The 14936-nt window shown below is 49.7% G+C and overlaps 1 protein-coding gene and 1 long non-coding RNA gene across 3 annotated transcripts; one reads left to right on the forward strand and one right to left on the reverse strand.

Annotated features, from left to right (window-relative positions):
- Positions 1-8264: 8264 nt before the first annotated feature.
- LOC100830989 (probable disease resistance RPP8-like protein 4) lies at positions 8265-11045 on the reverse strand. Of its 2 annotated transcripts, none has more exons than XM_010240508.3 (3): positions 10865-11045; positions 9760-10752; positions 8265-8714 (listed from the first exon to the last, which is right to left on the reverse strand). In XM_010240508.3, exons 2-3 carry the CDS (start codon positions 10590-10592, stop codon positions 8609-8611), a joined length of 939 nt encoding a protein of 312 aa, XP_010238810.1. In that variant the 5' UTR covers positions 10593-10752; positions 10865-11045; the 3' UTR covers positions 8265-8608. The 2 variants fall into 2 exon arrangements, with proteins under 2 accessions (XP_010238810.1, XP_003579031.1); XM_003578983.4 differs by having other exon boundaries at positions 8265-8720; positions 10865-11027.
- Positions 11046-11275: 230 nt separating this feature from the next.
- LOC112272491 lies at positions 11276-14633 on the forward strand. Its single transcript, XR_002966348.1, has 4 exons — positions 11276-11626; positions 13096-13152; positions 14066-14217; positions 14287-14633. It is a non-coding gene; the product is annotated as an uncharacterized LOC112272491 (long non-coding RNA).
- Positions 14634-14936: the final 303 nt, after the last annotated feature.

Raw genomic sequence — 14936 nt, forward strand, 5'->3', positions numbered from 1 at the left:
CCTTGAGCCTGCTCTTCAGGAGAGCGATGGTGGGGCTTGAGTCTTGTTGCCCTTTGAGGCGACAAGGTACCCTAGCTGCTTACTTATGCGATGTTGCATATCCACTTATGACATAGCCTCATGACTTGCATGTTCTAGGCTTAGACATAGAGGTTGTAAGGCAGCCTTTTTGATGTGCTTTATGCTTTGCTATGTAGCCAACATTGTCGGGAATGTCAACTTAGCTCGGCATGTATTTTCTTATGTTTTTGTCGGAAATGTTAACTTGGCTCAACATGTGTTCTTTGGAGTACTCTATTTCCTTCTTCGCGAAGTACTTTATTTCCTTAGTTTATACAGCTCGCGATCGTTTGCTATGATCACACTTTTGCGTAATCAATTCCTGTCGCCGTTGGGATACGACTTGGCTTCGGCGCCTTAGGCCATGGTTACGAGCCATGGATCCTAGTACCCTGATGGGGGTCGCTATCGATATGCTGATAGTGATCCGGACACTTCGACCTGCCGTTCGGGGAAATTCATGCGGAACTCCTCCTCTTCGGACTTCAGGAAGCTATGCTTTCCCGTGATTATTATGGAGCCTTAACTCAGTTACTATCATGCAGGCCCATGTGCGACGTCTCGCACGCGGGTAGCCCGGTTCTCCGAGGTAAGTAAGCTCATGCATAACTCGCTTATTTACGGTTCTCCTTAAATGCGTTTTAAGGAACTTCCGGCCCTCGGGGGACTTGGTTCTACTTGGCGGATAGCCTCGAGGCACGCTAGGATCCTCGAAGGAACGGGTCACTGGTGGCGACTTATGTCCGGAGACATTTTTGGGTGATGCCTGAGCCAACGTAGGCCCTTCGGCGTCCCTCGGCGAGCGGCACTAGGGCAGCGACTCGATTTTGGGGATCGTCTCTTCGTGACATTGCTGTTCGATGGGGTTCCCTTTACGACGGTGGGTCGTACGAGTGTCGAGTGTCACTCTTTATCAAGGACTTGTTTTTATTGATCCCCCGCTTGCTTGTTTTAAGGTATGGCCCGATGGGCACTTACAATCCTTAAATAGACGTGGACTCATTGGCGCTTACGATCTCTCGAAGTTTCGCAGGGAAGTGGCCGGTTGGGCGCTGATAGCCTTCCTTCGGGAGTGGCAAGGGTCGTCCTTGAGATTCCTCCTTATGCGTAGAAACGCCGGAGTTTGTCGCCGTTCCAGGCATGGACGAGGTTTTTCCCTTCCATGTTCTTGAGGTGGTATGCACCGTTGCCCAACACCGCGGCGATGCGGTATGGTCCTTCCGATTTAGGGTCGAGTTTGTGCTGGAGTTTTGGGTCGACGTTCTTTTTTAGCACGAGGTCTCCTTGGGAGAAAGCTCGTTCCCGCACCCTCATGTTGTAGAAGCGTGCGGCGCTCTGCTCGTAGACGGCGTGCCTCATGAGGGCTTTGTCACGAGTTTCTTCCACAAGATCGACAGCCGTCTTGTGATGCTCTTCATTTTCGATGAACGCGAGTTGAGTAGCTTCTTGCAGTCTTTCGACCCGAGGTGAGCGGAACTCTACCTCGGCGGGAAGAACTACTTCGGCGCCATACATCAAAGAGAATGGTGTTCGGCCCGTGGAACGGCTTACGAAGGTGCGTAGGCCCCAAACCACGCTGGCGAGTTCGTTCCCCCATGCTCCTCTTGCCTTGCTGGCCGTGTTTTCTACCTTCGACGGAGTCCTTGGAGGATTAGCCCATTGGCTCTCTCGCATGCGCCGTTGCTCTTGGGGTAGGCCACGGATGCGAAGTGCAGCTTGATCTCGAGGCATTCGCAGAATTTAATGAATTCCGCACAGTCGAACTGTTTGTCGTTGTCCACGGTTAGTTCTCGTGGGATGCCATATCGACATATGATGTTTTCCCAGAAAAAATTCCGCACAGAAGTAATCAATCGTCACCACGAGGTACTTGCAGCCCCCGATGCATGCGGGGAAAGGCCCGAGAAGGTCCATTCCCCAGCGTGCAAATGGCCAAGTTATTGGAATATTCTTCAGGGTCGTCACCGGCGCGTGGATGGACTTAGCCATTTTTGGGAAGCTTCGCATCTTCGCAATATCGTGATTGCGTCTTGAACCATGGTGGGCCAATAAAATCTCTGTTGTAAAGCCTTTGCCGCGGTGGCTCTTGGCACAAGATGATGGCCACACACTCCGGAGTGGATCTCCTGGATGAGTTCAGCCACCTTGTCGAGGGTTATGCACTTGAGTAGCGCGGCTGCACCCTTCTTGTAAAGAATACCATCGAGGAGGACGTACATTTTTTCTTTTGCAAGCAATGTTTTGGCGCTCGGGCCTTCTGCCTCCTCGTCCACCTCTCCTTTCAGGGCGCGGATAATTGGCGTCATCCAAGAGGGTGGATTGTCGATGACCATGCTGGCCTTCAAAGTTTTGTCAGGGTCATCGGCTTCTTCTCCTATGGAAGGGGCGCGGATCACCTCGAAGAATGCGCCGGGTGGCAAAGGTTCCTTGGAACCGACCATTCAGGCCAATCTGTCGGCGAGGTGGTTTTCTCCTCATGGGATGCGTCGCGCCTCCATGCCTAGGAAGTACCGTTCCATATTGTGAACTTCTTCAATGTACTTCTTCATCCTTTCATCAAGGCGTTGATATGACTTGTCCATTTGGTTATCACCAGTTGGGAGTCACCTTGGATGAGGAGGCGTCGAACACCCATGGCCTTAGCCAACCGGAGTCCGAGAAGGAGCGCTTCGTACTCCGCCATGTTGTTGGTTGCATTGAAGTTGAGGTGGGCGGCATACTCCAGGATCTTCCCTTCAGGGCTGATGAGTATGACTCCAGCCCCGACACCGTTGAGGCGCTTGGAGCCGTCAAACCTCATTATCCAGTGTGGTTCGGGGAGCTCGGCCTTGGGCGACGTCTCTTCGGGCAGGGCTTGCGGCGCATGCCATTCGGCTACGAAGTCGGCGAGGACCTGGGATTTTATAGCCGTTCTCGCGGTAAGCTCCAGCGAGAAGGGAGCCAGTTCCGTTACCCATTTTGCGATACTCCCGGTGGCTTCCTTGTTGCCGAAGACTTCTTTGAGGGGGAACGTCATTGGCACCATGATGGTGTGGCCCATGAAGTAATGACGCGGCTTTCGAGAGGCCATGAGGAGGGCGTACGCGATCTTCTCGTCTGCGTGTATCGACCCTTTGCTCCTCCCAAAGCTTAGCTCACGTAATACACCGGGCGTTGCGACCCATCTTCTTCCTTCACGAGGGCTGCACTCATGGCGACTGAGTCGCGGCGAGGTACAGGAGCAAAGGCTCTCCTTGCTTCCGGCTTGTGAGCAGTGGAGGAGTCGACAAATAGGCCTTGAGTTCCTTGAACGCCCTTTGAGCTTCGGCGGTCCACTCAAAGTTGTTGAGGCCCTTTAGGACTTTAAAAAAAGGAAGACCCTTCTCGGCTGATCGAGCGACGAATCGTCCTAATGCCGCCATCCTCCTTGCTAGGCGCTGCACATCTTTGACGGAGCGGGGGGGGGGGGGGGCTCCATCTCCAGGATGGCCCGGATTTTTTCCAGGTTGGCCTCGATTCCCCGTTGGGAGACGAGGAAACCCAAGAGCTTTCCTCCTCGGACTCTGAATGCGCACTTCTCGGGATTGAGCTTCACGCCGTATTTGCGGAGGTTGTTGAAGGTTTCCTGCTGGTCTTCGGGATGGGTACTCGCCGCTTGATTTTTGATGACGGCGTCATCAACATAGACTTCGGCGTTTCTCCCCAATTGCTCTTTGAGGATAAGGCTGACGAGGCGTTGGAAAGTCGCACTGGCGTTCCTCAACCCAAAAGGCATTCTGCGATAGCACAAGGTGCCAACGGGAGTGATGAAGCTGGTCTTCTCCTCGTCTTCCTTCGCCATGTGGACTTGGTGATACCCTGAATAGGCGTCCAAGAAGCTTAACCTGTCGCATCCCGCCGTGGAGTCGACTAGCTGGTCGATTCGTGGGAGAGGGTAGTCGTCCTTGGGGCATGCCTTGTTCAGGTCGGTGAAGTTGACACACATTCGCCATTTGCCTTTGGCTTTCTTCACCAAGACCGGATTGGCCAACCACTCGGGGTGCCAAACTTCTCGGATGAGTCCGGCCTCGGAGAGCTTTGCAATTTCTTGCTTGATGACTTCGCTTCGCTCCGTGGAGAGTTTCTGGAGTTTCTGCTTCACGGGCGCCTTGTCGGGCCTTACGGCGAGTCGATGCTCCATGACATCACGCGAGACTTCTCCCATGTCGGAGGGGGACCAAGCGAAAAGGTCAGAGTTTTCCCGGAGCAGGTCGATGAGCTTCTTCTCGAGTTCGATCGAGAGGTCGGCTCCGATCTTCATGATGCGCGTGGCGTCGTTGTCGGAGACGCGTATCTCCTTAAGCTCTCCCTCGGGAAGAGGCTTAGGGATGTAGCGTTCCGAGTGATCGGACTTGGACTCCCCTGCTCCCGAGAGCATGTGGACACTTTTGGACGCTTCTCCCTTCTCGGCGCACTTAGTCTTGTGGCGATATAGCGTCTTCCTATCGGAGGATTGTTCGCCACGGACCGTGACCATGCCTTTTGGGCCCGGGATCTTCATGCATAGGAAGTTGTGGTGGACGGCAGCGCAGAGGCGGTTCAGGGTCGTCCTGCCGAGGATGGCATTGAAGGAGGCCTCCATGTCCACCACGTCGAAGCGTACGAGCTCGGTTCGATGATTAGTGGCATCCCCGAAGGTCGTGAGGAGCTCAATTTGGCCGAGCGGCTGGATGGACTTGCCGGGGACGAAGCCGGTTAGGGGGTAAAGCGATGGTTGCAAGGAACCGTTCTTCTATCCTCCTCGCGGCTCCATCAGCTTTTTTAGCGTACTCAGGTACAAGATGTCGGCAGAGCTTCCGCCGTCCACGAGTATTTTCTTGAGCTCGCAATTTGAGACGATGGCCGTCATGACAAGGGCGTCGTCGTGTGGGAAGCGTATCCCCTTAGCGTCTTCTTCGGTGAAGGAAATGGGTACACTTGTCCACTTGGGTGGTGGTGTCGGGTTCCGACGACGTTGACTTTGCGTGCATACTCCTTGCGCTGTCTCTTTGACTCTCGGCCGGTGGCGGAGCCCCCGAGTATCACCCCGACATGGTGAGCGGGTTCTTGAAACGGGAGGTTCTCTTCCTTGGGCGCAGGGTCGGCTAGGATGACGTTGGCGGGGCGCGGGGCCTCGGGCGCCTTCTCGTCCTTGCGTTGGGCCTGCATTCGTGCTTGGAACTCTTAACGGGCTGCGATGAGGGTATTGCACTCTTTGGTGCTGTGGCTCGCTGAGTTATGGATGAGGCATCTTCCGACGCCTCCCTCGGCGGGGCGAGGAGGCTTCTTGGGCTGCCAAGTCTTTTGGGACGAGTTTTGCCCTTCGACGGCGAAGATCTTTCGAGCTTGGTCGCCGGGCGCCTTCTTCTCCCGCCTCCTCTTCCTCCTGGAGGGTGGTGCGGATGCCTGGGGCTGATCTGACGAGGGAGTTCCTTCAGGTGCGCCGCGCGGCGCGTCCTTCTTGGCGATGTCTCCATCTTCGCCTCGAGCGTATTCTTGCAAGACTCGGTAGAGCTCTTCGGTCGTCTTTGGAGGATTGCGACTTAGAGCGCGGTTTACTTCTCCTTGGAGAAGGCCTTGCTTGCAAGCGTCGATCACAGTCGTCGATGGCGGGTTGGCGATTTGGCTTCGGACCTTCGCAAAGCGATGGAAGAAGTTTCGGAGGGACTCCCCCGGCCTTTGTTTCACGGCGTAAAGCTCGTGAGCTTGCATGGGTTCCTTGAAATTTCCCTGGAAGTTGGCGATGAAGACCTCCTGGAGGCGCTCCCACGAATGCACGGAATTCTTCCGCAGGTTATAGAACCAAGTTTGTGCCATCTCGGTGAGTGCGAGCGGAAAAAGATTGCACATCTCGGTGGGGCCTCCACCTACTGCTCGTATGGCGGTGGAGTAGACGTCCAGGAATTGAAGAGGGTTGGATTCTCCGTCGTATGGCCGTATCGTCGGCGGCTTGAACCTTGGCGGGAAAGCTGCGTCTTGGATTTCCCGCGTGAGCGGGTTACAAGATGGTCGGCCCTTCCGGTTTTTTCGGCGACGCGATCCTCCTTCGTCGGGGTCGCTTTCATCGCTAGAGGGGTCACTCGGAGAGGGATCTCGGCGTCTTCTTGGGGGGTCGGAGCGTCGGTGAGGATTTCTTTCATTGCCGGTGAGGGCTCCAGACTCCGCCACCTGATCGTTTCCGTGTACGCTGGGATCTCGATCTCCGCGGGGCGCACCTTGAGGCGGAGCTTGGTTGCCGCCTTGTTCGGCCCCGGTGGGGGGAACAAGGGGCGCTTGCTGGGCGCTCGCAAAGCGCGGTTGGTTTGGAGCGTGTGCGACCTGGAGAGAGCCATGCGACGGAAGCCCCCAATACGGATGGTACCAAGGAGCTCCATTGGCAATTGCGGCGAGCGCTAATGGAGATAGTCCTAGGTTGGAGGGATTGTAAGCCGGGGCTCCTTGGTTTTCCAGCGCGGATCCTCCTGAGACCACATTGTTTCCTCTTGTAGGTTCCGAGGGCAAGGTGACCACCGGTCGCAGGGGAGGTGGCGCGAAGCCCATCGAACGAGGCATACCAAGTTCCGTGTCCCATGCGGGGCCGGTAACCACAGGTAGCTCGCTGATCCTTGCCACCACGTCGGTGAGGGTCGACAGACCGCCCACGACAGTTCCGAGTGCTTTGGCTCCTTCGGGGACGGCCGGGAGAGGGGGTGCGGCCACGACCTCCGTCGTGGCGCCCATGCTTGCGGCGGCGTCCGGATTGGTGAGAATTTCTCCTTCCTCGGGAGCCCCCGAGGTGCTCGCTTTCTTTGTTTGTAACCGTGTAGATTTCGCGGCAAGTTGGACACCTGATGAAGTAGGCTTCGTCGGTGCCATCAAATCTTCAATTGCGGCGATGGTTCCCCACAGTCGGCGCCACTGTTGTTGTTTTAGAAAACAACAGGAGTACAGGGTGCCAATGCACGATGACACAAATGCGAGAATAAAGTGTTGGGGGTGTACACCGGCCTTATAGCGAAGGTCGCCGTACACTTGGGACAAGTTGACACGTCGATATTTTTTGAATAGGTTCGGTCGACCCTGCAGGTACGACTTAATCCTATGTTCGGAGAGGCTTCGAGGGGGTCGTTAGCCAAGCGCTTGGGCCGAACTCGTCTTCCCAGGTCGCCTATAGCGAGAGAGATCTCTAGGGGCCGCCTCGGACCTGGGCCGAACTCGTCTTCCCAAGTGGCGAGGTTAGGATACCCTCGAGACTCTAACCCGATCCCTCTACTTCGAGTCGAGGTCGTACTAGACGGCCCGGAACCTCAAAACTAGGCTTCTCAAGTCGCGTCTCCGAGGTCGAGTCGAGACTAGACTCAACCCAAGCACTTGAGAGCGGGCTCCTTGAGATGCTCTAGCTCTCTCCCCTTTGATCTTATTCCAATGAAGAGTGTCTGATACATGCTCCATGGGGGGTATTTATAGCATAGGGATCCATGACAAAAGACCATGGCTACCCTTGAGGGAGAGGGAAAGTAAGGGTAAGGTGATAAATTTGCTCCTAGAGCTTTCTTTGGCCCTTACTCTAGCTCCTTTGACCATGGCTTGGAGGGCTTGACCCTTTGACTCCTTTGACCGGCGTCTAATTGGCATGGGTATGCCTTGTTGGCGATTTGATTGGTCTCCGGGATTCGTTGACTTGGTCGTCGCCACGTAGGATCGCGGGCCAGCCCATGTAAAGATTTTATTATATTATAACAAGAAGGAAAAGCTAATTTGGGGCAGAAATTTGAGGGATGTGATTGGATGACGAGGGTGGACATGAGAAGGACATATGTCCATTTGCTTCTCCAAATGAGCAAAAAAGAGACATTTTGGGACAAAATTTGGGGTGTCCCGTTGGATTTGGTAGATGACTGAATCTTAACAAATTGGAACACCAAGCTGCTGTCCTTGGAATGTTATACTGGCTTTGGTAGATGACTGAAAGCGGTTTCCTCTGTTGGAGAAGAAACACAAGTGTTTCTTATGTACACAAGAGGTCTCACAATCCCTTGAAATCATACGATACTGATATTTAAAGGCGTCAGCTTCCTCTAGCTCAAAGGCTTCAGCTTCCTCAGCTGATTGGGGTTTAGGATTTACCATTGAGGCACCCCATTTAGAATGAACAGTTCAGTTGCTACGTAAGATCGCCACAAATCTAGTAAATGAGCTTAAAACTTTTCAAAATTACAATACAGATAGCTTAGTAAGATGCAGTAGCTTCATAAAATACAGATACAAGAGTACATTACAGATAGCATCGTAAAATACATACAGATACAAAAGTACATTACAAATAGTTTTAAGATCTTACATCTCGGTAAAATTATTACTAAAGAAGTTCCATTGCATTATTTAGTAGCTGCACAACGCACCTGTGCTCTGCTTGACAAAATCTTCAGGTAGTTTGTGTGTGCATGTCTAGATCTTACACCAATAAAAGATTTCAAAAGTGGTTCTAATAAGATCTTGAATTGATAAGGGATTACAGAATAGTTTAAAGAAGATATTACATCAATAAACTACTATAAAATAACTGCATTATTTAAGTAGGTGCCACAACACGCCGATGCTCTGCTTCTCGAAAAAAATCTTCGGGTATTTTGGGTGTGTCTCGAGACGGTGTTCTCATCCTCCAGTGTGGCACTGTGCTGTTCCTGTCCAAATTTGCAAACAATGAGAAAGGTAAAACATCATGGGCACCGTGCAATTCCAGACCATGTTGCGATTCAGTTAGTATAATTTCTATATACTGCAACCCTTGGCAGAAAAAGGAACGAGAAGTATGGCGACCAACAAGATGATGAATCCGAGGAAAAACAAGGTAAATAAAGGAGGCAAGGGTTGTTACAAGACAAAAACATGCCAGGTATTTGATTCACAGTTCAATCTAATTGATTTGTGGTTAATTTGACTAACAACTTTTTTGACTTCTGACTATAACAAAAAAAATTATTCCAAATTAATTGATGCTAAAACATCTGGAAGTATGAGATAGTATGGTAGTCGCCGATCGCCTAGGGCCTAGATCTAAAACCTGAGTGTAAATCATGGGAATTTTCATATTAGAATTAACACGCATGCCTATTTATGTGAAAAGAGGAAAACAAGCATGCCTATCACAATCCGAAATTGCAAATCCTAACGTCGAAGATGAACCTTCAGTCTTTGCCATGTTTGCTCATCTCATATTTTCTGTTCATTTCAAGAACATAATGTTGGTTGATCTGGTTTAGAACCGGAAACAAACGCCTATAGAATCACATCCTTGATTAGGGGCTGTGAATTAGGAATTGATGAGGGAATGTCATGAACCAACTTTCATGACATTAATCCCGCTAATCGCCCCCTGATCGGGGTATTCCCAACAAACAATTACGAACCTTACCAATCTAGGGAGGTGCTGAAGCTACGGGAAGGCCGCCGCCGACCACGACGTCCTCACCGGTGACTAGTCAATGCCGGTACAGACCAGAGGGACGCCGCTACCTGCGTCGGACCTCCACTGCTACGACTCCGGCCATCTACACCAACACCACTACCATGTCTACTTCCAGTATGGTACCGGTTTACACCTAATCTCACTGTCTATGTACTCTATAGATGACTAGTGCATGTCTAATGTTAATCCTAAAGATGCAAAATATCTAACACATAACCATACATTAGGATGGATGGATGGATGGATGGATGTACCTCTTGTTCTCGAGCAATTCCCGGAGTTCATCGATGAGTTGCACCTCGTCCAACATTGTTGCATTCAAATAGGAGTACTTGTCAAGTTGGCGAAGAATATCCATGAAAACTTTCTTTACGTTAGGATTTTGACCCACCGAAATAAAAGCCTTGCAAACGAATTCCTCTTGTAGCTTGTCGTAGACTGCTTTGGCAAGAGTCGTCTTGCCAAGTCCTCCAAATCCAACGATGGAAAGTATCTTGAGTTGCAGCTTGGAGTTGGACACACCATCACCCCCTTCCATCAGCCTTTTGATTATCTCATTCCTTGGCTCCTCAATGCCAACGAGCTCTTTCTGATCTTTGAACAGATTAATCATGCGAGGATCAATAGTGTTTGTGGCAGCTGAATTAGCACAAACATCGTCGACCTTGTATCTGTCACGCAGATCAGCCACCTCCCTGACTCGAACCTTGATATCTTGGATCTTGTCGGCGATCTGATGACGGGTCTTGCCTTTCTTGAAGAAGTCGGCGATCTTTTTTCTGAATCTTTTGGATCTCTTCAGATCCGCGTCTGGCTCGGAGCCCTCGACGCGCACCATGAAGCTGTCGACTATATCCTCCATCTCGTACGTCAGCTGCTTGACATTGCGAGCCCAAAGCCGGACCTGCTTGTCCAGCTGGTCCCGTGGCACCTCAGCCACCTTGGCAAGAGCAACCTCGATGCTCTCCAGCTCCCTCGACAGAGACTGGACGTCTTTCTTCAAGCCCGTCTGCAGGTTGTACTCCTTCTGGAGGAGCTCGGCTAGCTTGGGGAGCAGGGAGCTCATGGCCCCCGTCGCCAGCTCCATGCCGAGGGCGAGCTTCCTCCTCTGCTTGCTTCGTGGAATACAAATTACAGAGTGATTCTGATGTACTCTAGTTGGTGCTTGAATGTCTAGTTGAATACTCCGTGGGAGTTCAATTCCCCCAAGAACGACAACACGAGATCCTAAGTCGACATGGCCGGATCTGCAGGACGAAACCGAATCAAGAATCTAAAATCATTCCCCAAATTAAATACTTCCCCAAGAATCCCAGATCGAACTAGCTAGTAGACATCTAACCGCAGATCCCAACTCACCGAGCTAGATCCGCAGGAACCTCCGCTAGCTAGCTCCTCGAGCCCTTGCTGCTGCTTGTGGACAGCATGGACGCTGTGGGGAATGGCCGCATGGATTGGTGGAGTTTGCTTTGCTAGATGCGCAGTACTAGTCGATTTTGGCTGAAATGGGAATGCGATTCAGTGGAAATTGGGGTGGTAGGTATACCCATAAAAGCGAGCAACATTATTGGAGTGATCAGTGAAAGGTAATAGTAATGCTTGCACTGTTCAGGAAACAAGGAAATGTGTGACCAAGTTCTTCTCCGTGTATCCAGTCTCCGGCGCTGTCGGCAGCAAAGACCACGGACGTGCGTGTGCTTACGTCATCTTAGCGATGTCACCCACGTGACGTAGGCCCTTGCTGTCTGTCTGGCCCGGCCAACGATCTATGCTGGATGCATACATAGTGTGGTGCTGAACGAATTCGCAAATTCATCTAACCAGGAATTTTGAAGGTAAAGCGAACGTTAATTCCGGTTCTCCCCCGGTCCAGGTATAGGAGTCCATGGCTGAATCCCAAGAAATCATCGCCAAGCAATCCAAGGTGCAAGGATATTTACATTGACTAGCTAAATTAATCCCAAGAAATCATCACCCCAACCTACAAGAGAAGAGAAAGGGCCAAGAATTGAAGCCGTTTCCGTGCGTTTAGGCAAGTTCCAGCCCAAGCGCAAGCCCCTTTCCTAGGGATATCCATCGCTCCGCCATGCCGACCGCTCGAGATTCGTGCAAGAACAAGAGGTAAACTTCTCCTTCTATTCTGCTGGTTGCTTTTGTACAAGGAAATTCTTCCTGGTTTGCCTTTTTTATGTAATAAAGGAATGACCGTGCTATTCTTTAGATTGCATCACATAAAAGGACTATTGAGATTGTAAGCTGGTGTCATTAGGTAGGACTGCTACATTGCGAGCATGCTGTTTCAGGTCATGCAGTCTTCCTATCCGGCTATCAGCCATCTTAAAAACATGAGATCCATGACAAAACAAATCCTGACATGTCATTTTACTTTGGCAAGAATTGTTTTGCGAGATGTCAAACTAATATGTGAATCTGCAACCCCCCATGCTGCACTTTGAACATGCAGGCCCATGTCATGCAAACTGGAGTGGACTAGCCAAACAGAAATTGTGATCTTTTTGTTGCTATTATATTCTTGATTTTTCATAAATTAGGATGATAGATCGATCTCTGTTAAGAAAAAATTGAATACGGAAAGGTATACTTCGCCAAGATCTATGACAAACATGAAAGCGTAGGTTGCTTACATGAAGGTGGGATTGTTGGTTGATTATCTTCAGGTGTTTTTTTGTGTTTTCATGCATTAGCGACATATACAGACATACAACCCATTTGAAAACCATTTTTCTCTTAGAGTAAATTGCAGAAAGACACATATGTAGAGGCTCTTGTAACAAGGAACTCAAAAGCTTTTAACTGATACCCACTAATCATACGGTAATGAGTAACAAAAAACCCTGAAATCGACCGGTTTGCCCAAGTTAATCACTCACGGCCCACATGTCATACAAAGGAATATAATTTCTAGATCAATTTCAAGGAAAACGGTTTGAGCCGAGAGACGAGCCGAGTCGGCTTAGGCTATCCCCTCCGAGGAGTCTTTCTTCTCCAAGCCCAGCAGGTGCGCCGCCGCTCCCGATCTGCTCGACCGAAGCCTCCCCCGTGACCCGTTCCGGCGCCAGGGGTGCGCCTCGACATCGCGAAGCTTCTCCCCAAGTCGCCTGCGTGTCTCCTTCACCGGAGCATCTCCGCCTCGGAGCTTCTCCTCCGGCCACCGTGGCCACCGTAGCGGGCCTCCTCCCGCACTGCAACCTCGCAGGCGCTGCCACCATCCTCTTCCCCTTGCCGGCGCGCACGCGTGGGCAAGATCCACACGTCGACCCGCACTCCGAGACCTCCGCCCCCCATCTTCTTCCTCGTGCTCGTGGGACGGATCCGCCGCCGGCACAGATCGGCAGATGCACATCCCCGTGGCGGGGGTGGCGGCCATTAACTTGGCCAAACCCATAAGTTTTGGGTGTTTTGTTAATCATTAGTGTTGGACTTGTGGGTATCAGTTGAAATTTCCTGGGTTCGTGGTTTTCTGTTACAAGAGCCGTTAGATATGTGTTTCTCTGCAATTTACTCTTTCTCTTATTACCAATTATAGCACTATAATTCATAGAAATGCTTTGATTTCTTTTTAAGTGCAGGGATAGGCAGAATCTGAGATTCCACTAGGAAAAGTGGAGCTTGAGGATTCTCTACAGGTGGGTGTTTGATAACTACCATTGTCCTGAGCTTCATCTAACTAACTTGACACACTTTTTTTTGGCTAGCCAATGGGAATACAAGATTGAGCACATATTTATTATTCTTTTCCTGACCTTGCCCTTTTTTGTATGTAAGTTCATATTTGATCCCATAGAAATATTTCCTTTTGTGATTTGGCTGTCCACTTTGCACTTAATCCGTACTCCCTCCATTTCACAAAGGTTGGCGTATTTTGTTTCGTTAAGACAAGACTTTGACCAATGATAACTCTATTAATATGTGTTTTTACATACATGAAATTTACGTCAATAGATTCGTCTTTAAAAGTTCTTTCTAATAATCATGATTTTGTATCATATTGGTTACATATTAATAGTATAATTCTTGGTCAAAGCCTTATCTTAACGAAACAAAATACCCCAACCTTTGTGAAAAGGAGGGAGTATTATTTTTTCTTGGAATTCCCTGTTATATGGATTGAAAATGCAGTCCCTTATTTATCAGGGACCACCATAAACAACAGGTTGTATATGTGGCCTTCAGATGCCAAATAGATTCTAGATAGGTATGGTTCTAAAGTAATGTCAATATTTCGAATCCATGACCTGGTTTCCCTTTGTGATAGGTCTATATTTCTACGGTTTTCTCATTTACTTTAGTTTAGGCCTCACTAATCTTTGTGCCTAATGTAGTTTTGGATTGATGTGTTTATCATTGAAATGTTGTTGGCGTGAAGCACTCTTTTGAATGGGTTGCTAAAAACTGCCGACGTTTTGCGTCCGCCGATTTGAGAATTCTGCTGTTTCGCAGATATGCGTGCTTATCCCACATTTTTCCGTGGTATTTTTGTGGTTCACCTTTTCTGTAAACAGTTTTTCCAAATGCTTAGTTGTTTTTTGTTTTTGGCAGAATAAAATGTTTAGGGGCAAGATGCTTTTGGATGCTCGTGTTGAGAATCAAAGAGCGATGGTGGTTCCTGTCGTCTGGACGTCCAAAGCTGTTGAAGATTGTGATGCCTACAAATGCACAAACGGCTATACTAATAGGACTGCCACGCCAAGGTATCAGAAACTTACATCAAGTATTTTTTAGTGTATTACATAGGTGTGCTAAACATGTATTTGATGCAGATACAAACTGGTTATCATGGCGGCTGATGAGGGTTCAGCTGTGGAGATGGTGTTTTAGTGGCAGATTCTTACAGCCTAAGATTCTATCCCTCGTGAAATTTAGCGTTGATTGGGAGGAAATATGTTGTTGATGTGGCCGTTCTGTATTCATTTCACAGGGCCCGTATCCCTCGTGAAATTTAGCGTTGATTGGGACGTCCTGAAGGTGGTGCAATTTTTTCTCACTTTATGTTGCTTGGTGTGCCAGCTGATGTGTTACCTGAACCTCTACCTCCTTCATTAGGTAATAGTGCTCATCACCTGATTATGCCTGTCCGTACTGAAATCAAAGATTGATGGTCTTTCTAGATCAGCTAGATGATTGTTACTCTTTTGTTTGTGAGTAGGAATTGAACAATCTGTCGTCGTTGATCTGGTTGTGCCTGAAAAGAGTTTAGGCGAAGTGCTTACCACAGACACCCCTCCTAGGATACTTTAGTTTTTCTATTGATCTATCCTTTCGTCCTACTAATTCATAGTAGTTAAGGTCCCAATCTAAGTAGTGACTCCTTCCTAGGCAAATTTGCCACGACAAGTATTTAGGAACGGAGGAAGGAAGATCCATGGAAAGTGCTAAAGTTGTAATAAATCCAAGAGAGAGGGATTACTAA

Source organism: Brachypodium distachyon, chromosome 4, assembly GCF_000005505.3.
Source record: "Brachypodium distachyon strain Bd21 chromosome 4, Brachypodium_distachyon_v3.0, whole genome shotgun sequence".
NCBI classification, from domain to species: Eukaryota; Viridiplantae; Streptophyta; class Magnoliopsida; order Poales; family Poaceae; genus Brachypodium; species Brachypodium distachyon.

Excerpts from the sequence above, each read along its gene's own strand:
- LOC100830989 (XM_003578983.4), bottom strand. The coding sequence starts at position 10,592 with ATGGAGCTGGCGACGGGGGCCATGAGCTCCCTGCTCCCCAAGCTAGCC. Across the intron at positions 8,721-9,759 it reads GAATTGCTCGAGAACAAGAG|GAACAGCACAGTGCCACACT; the intron begins GTACATCCATCC and ends AAATTTGGACAG.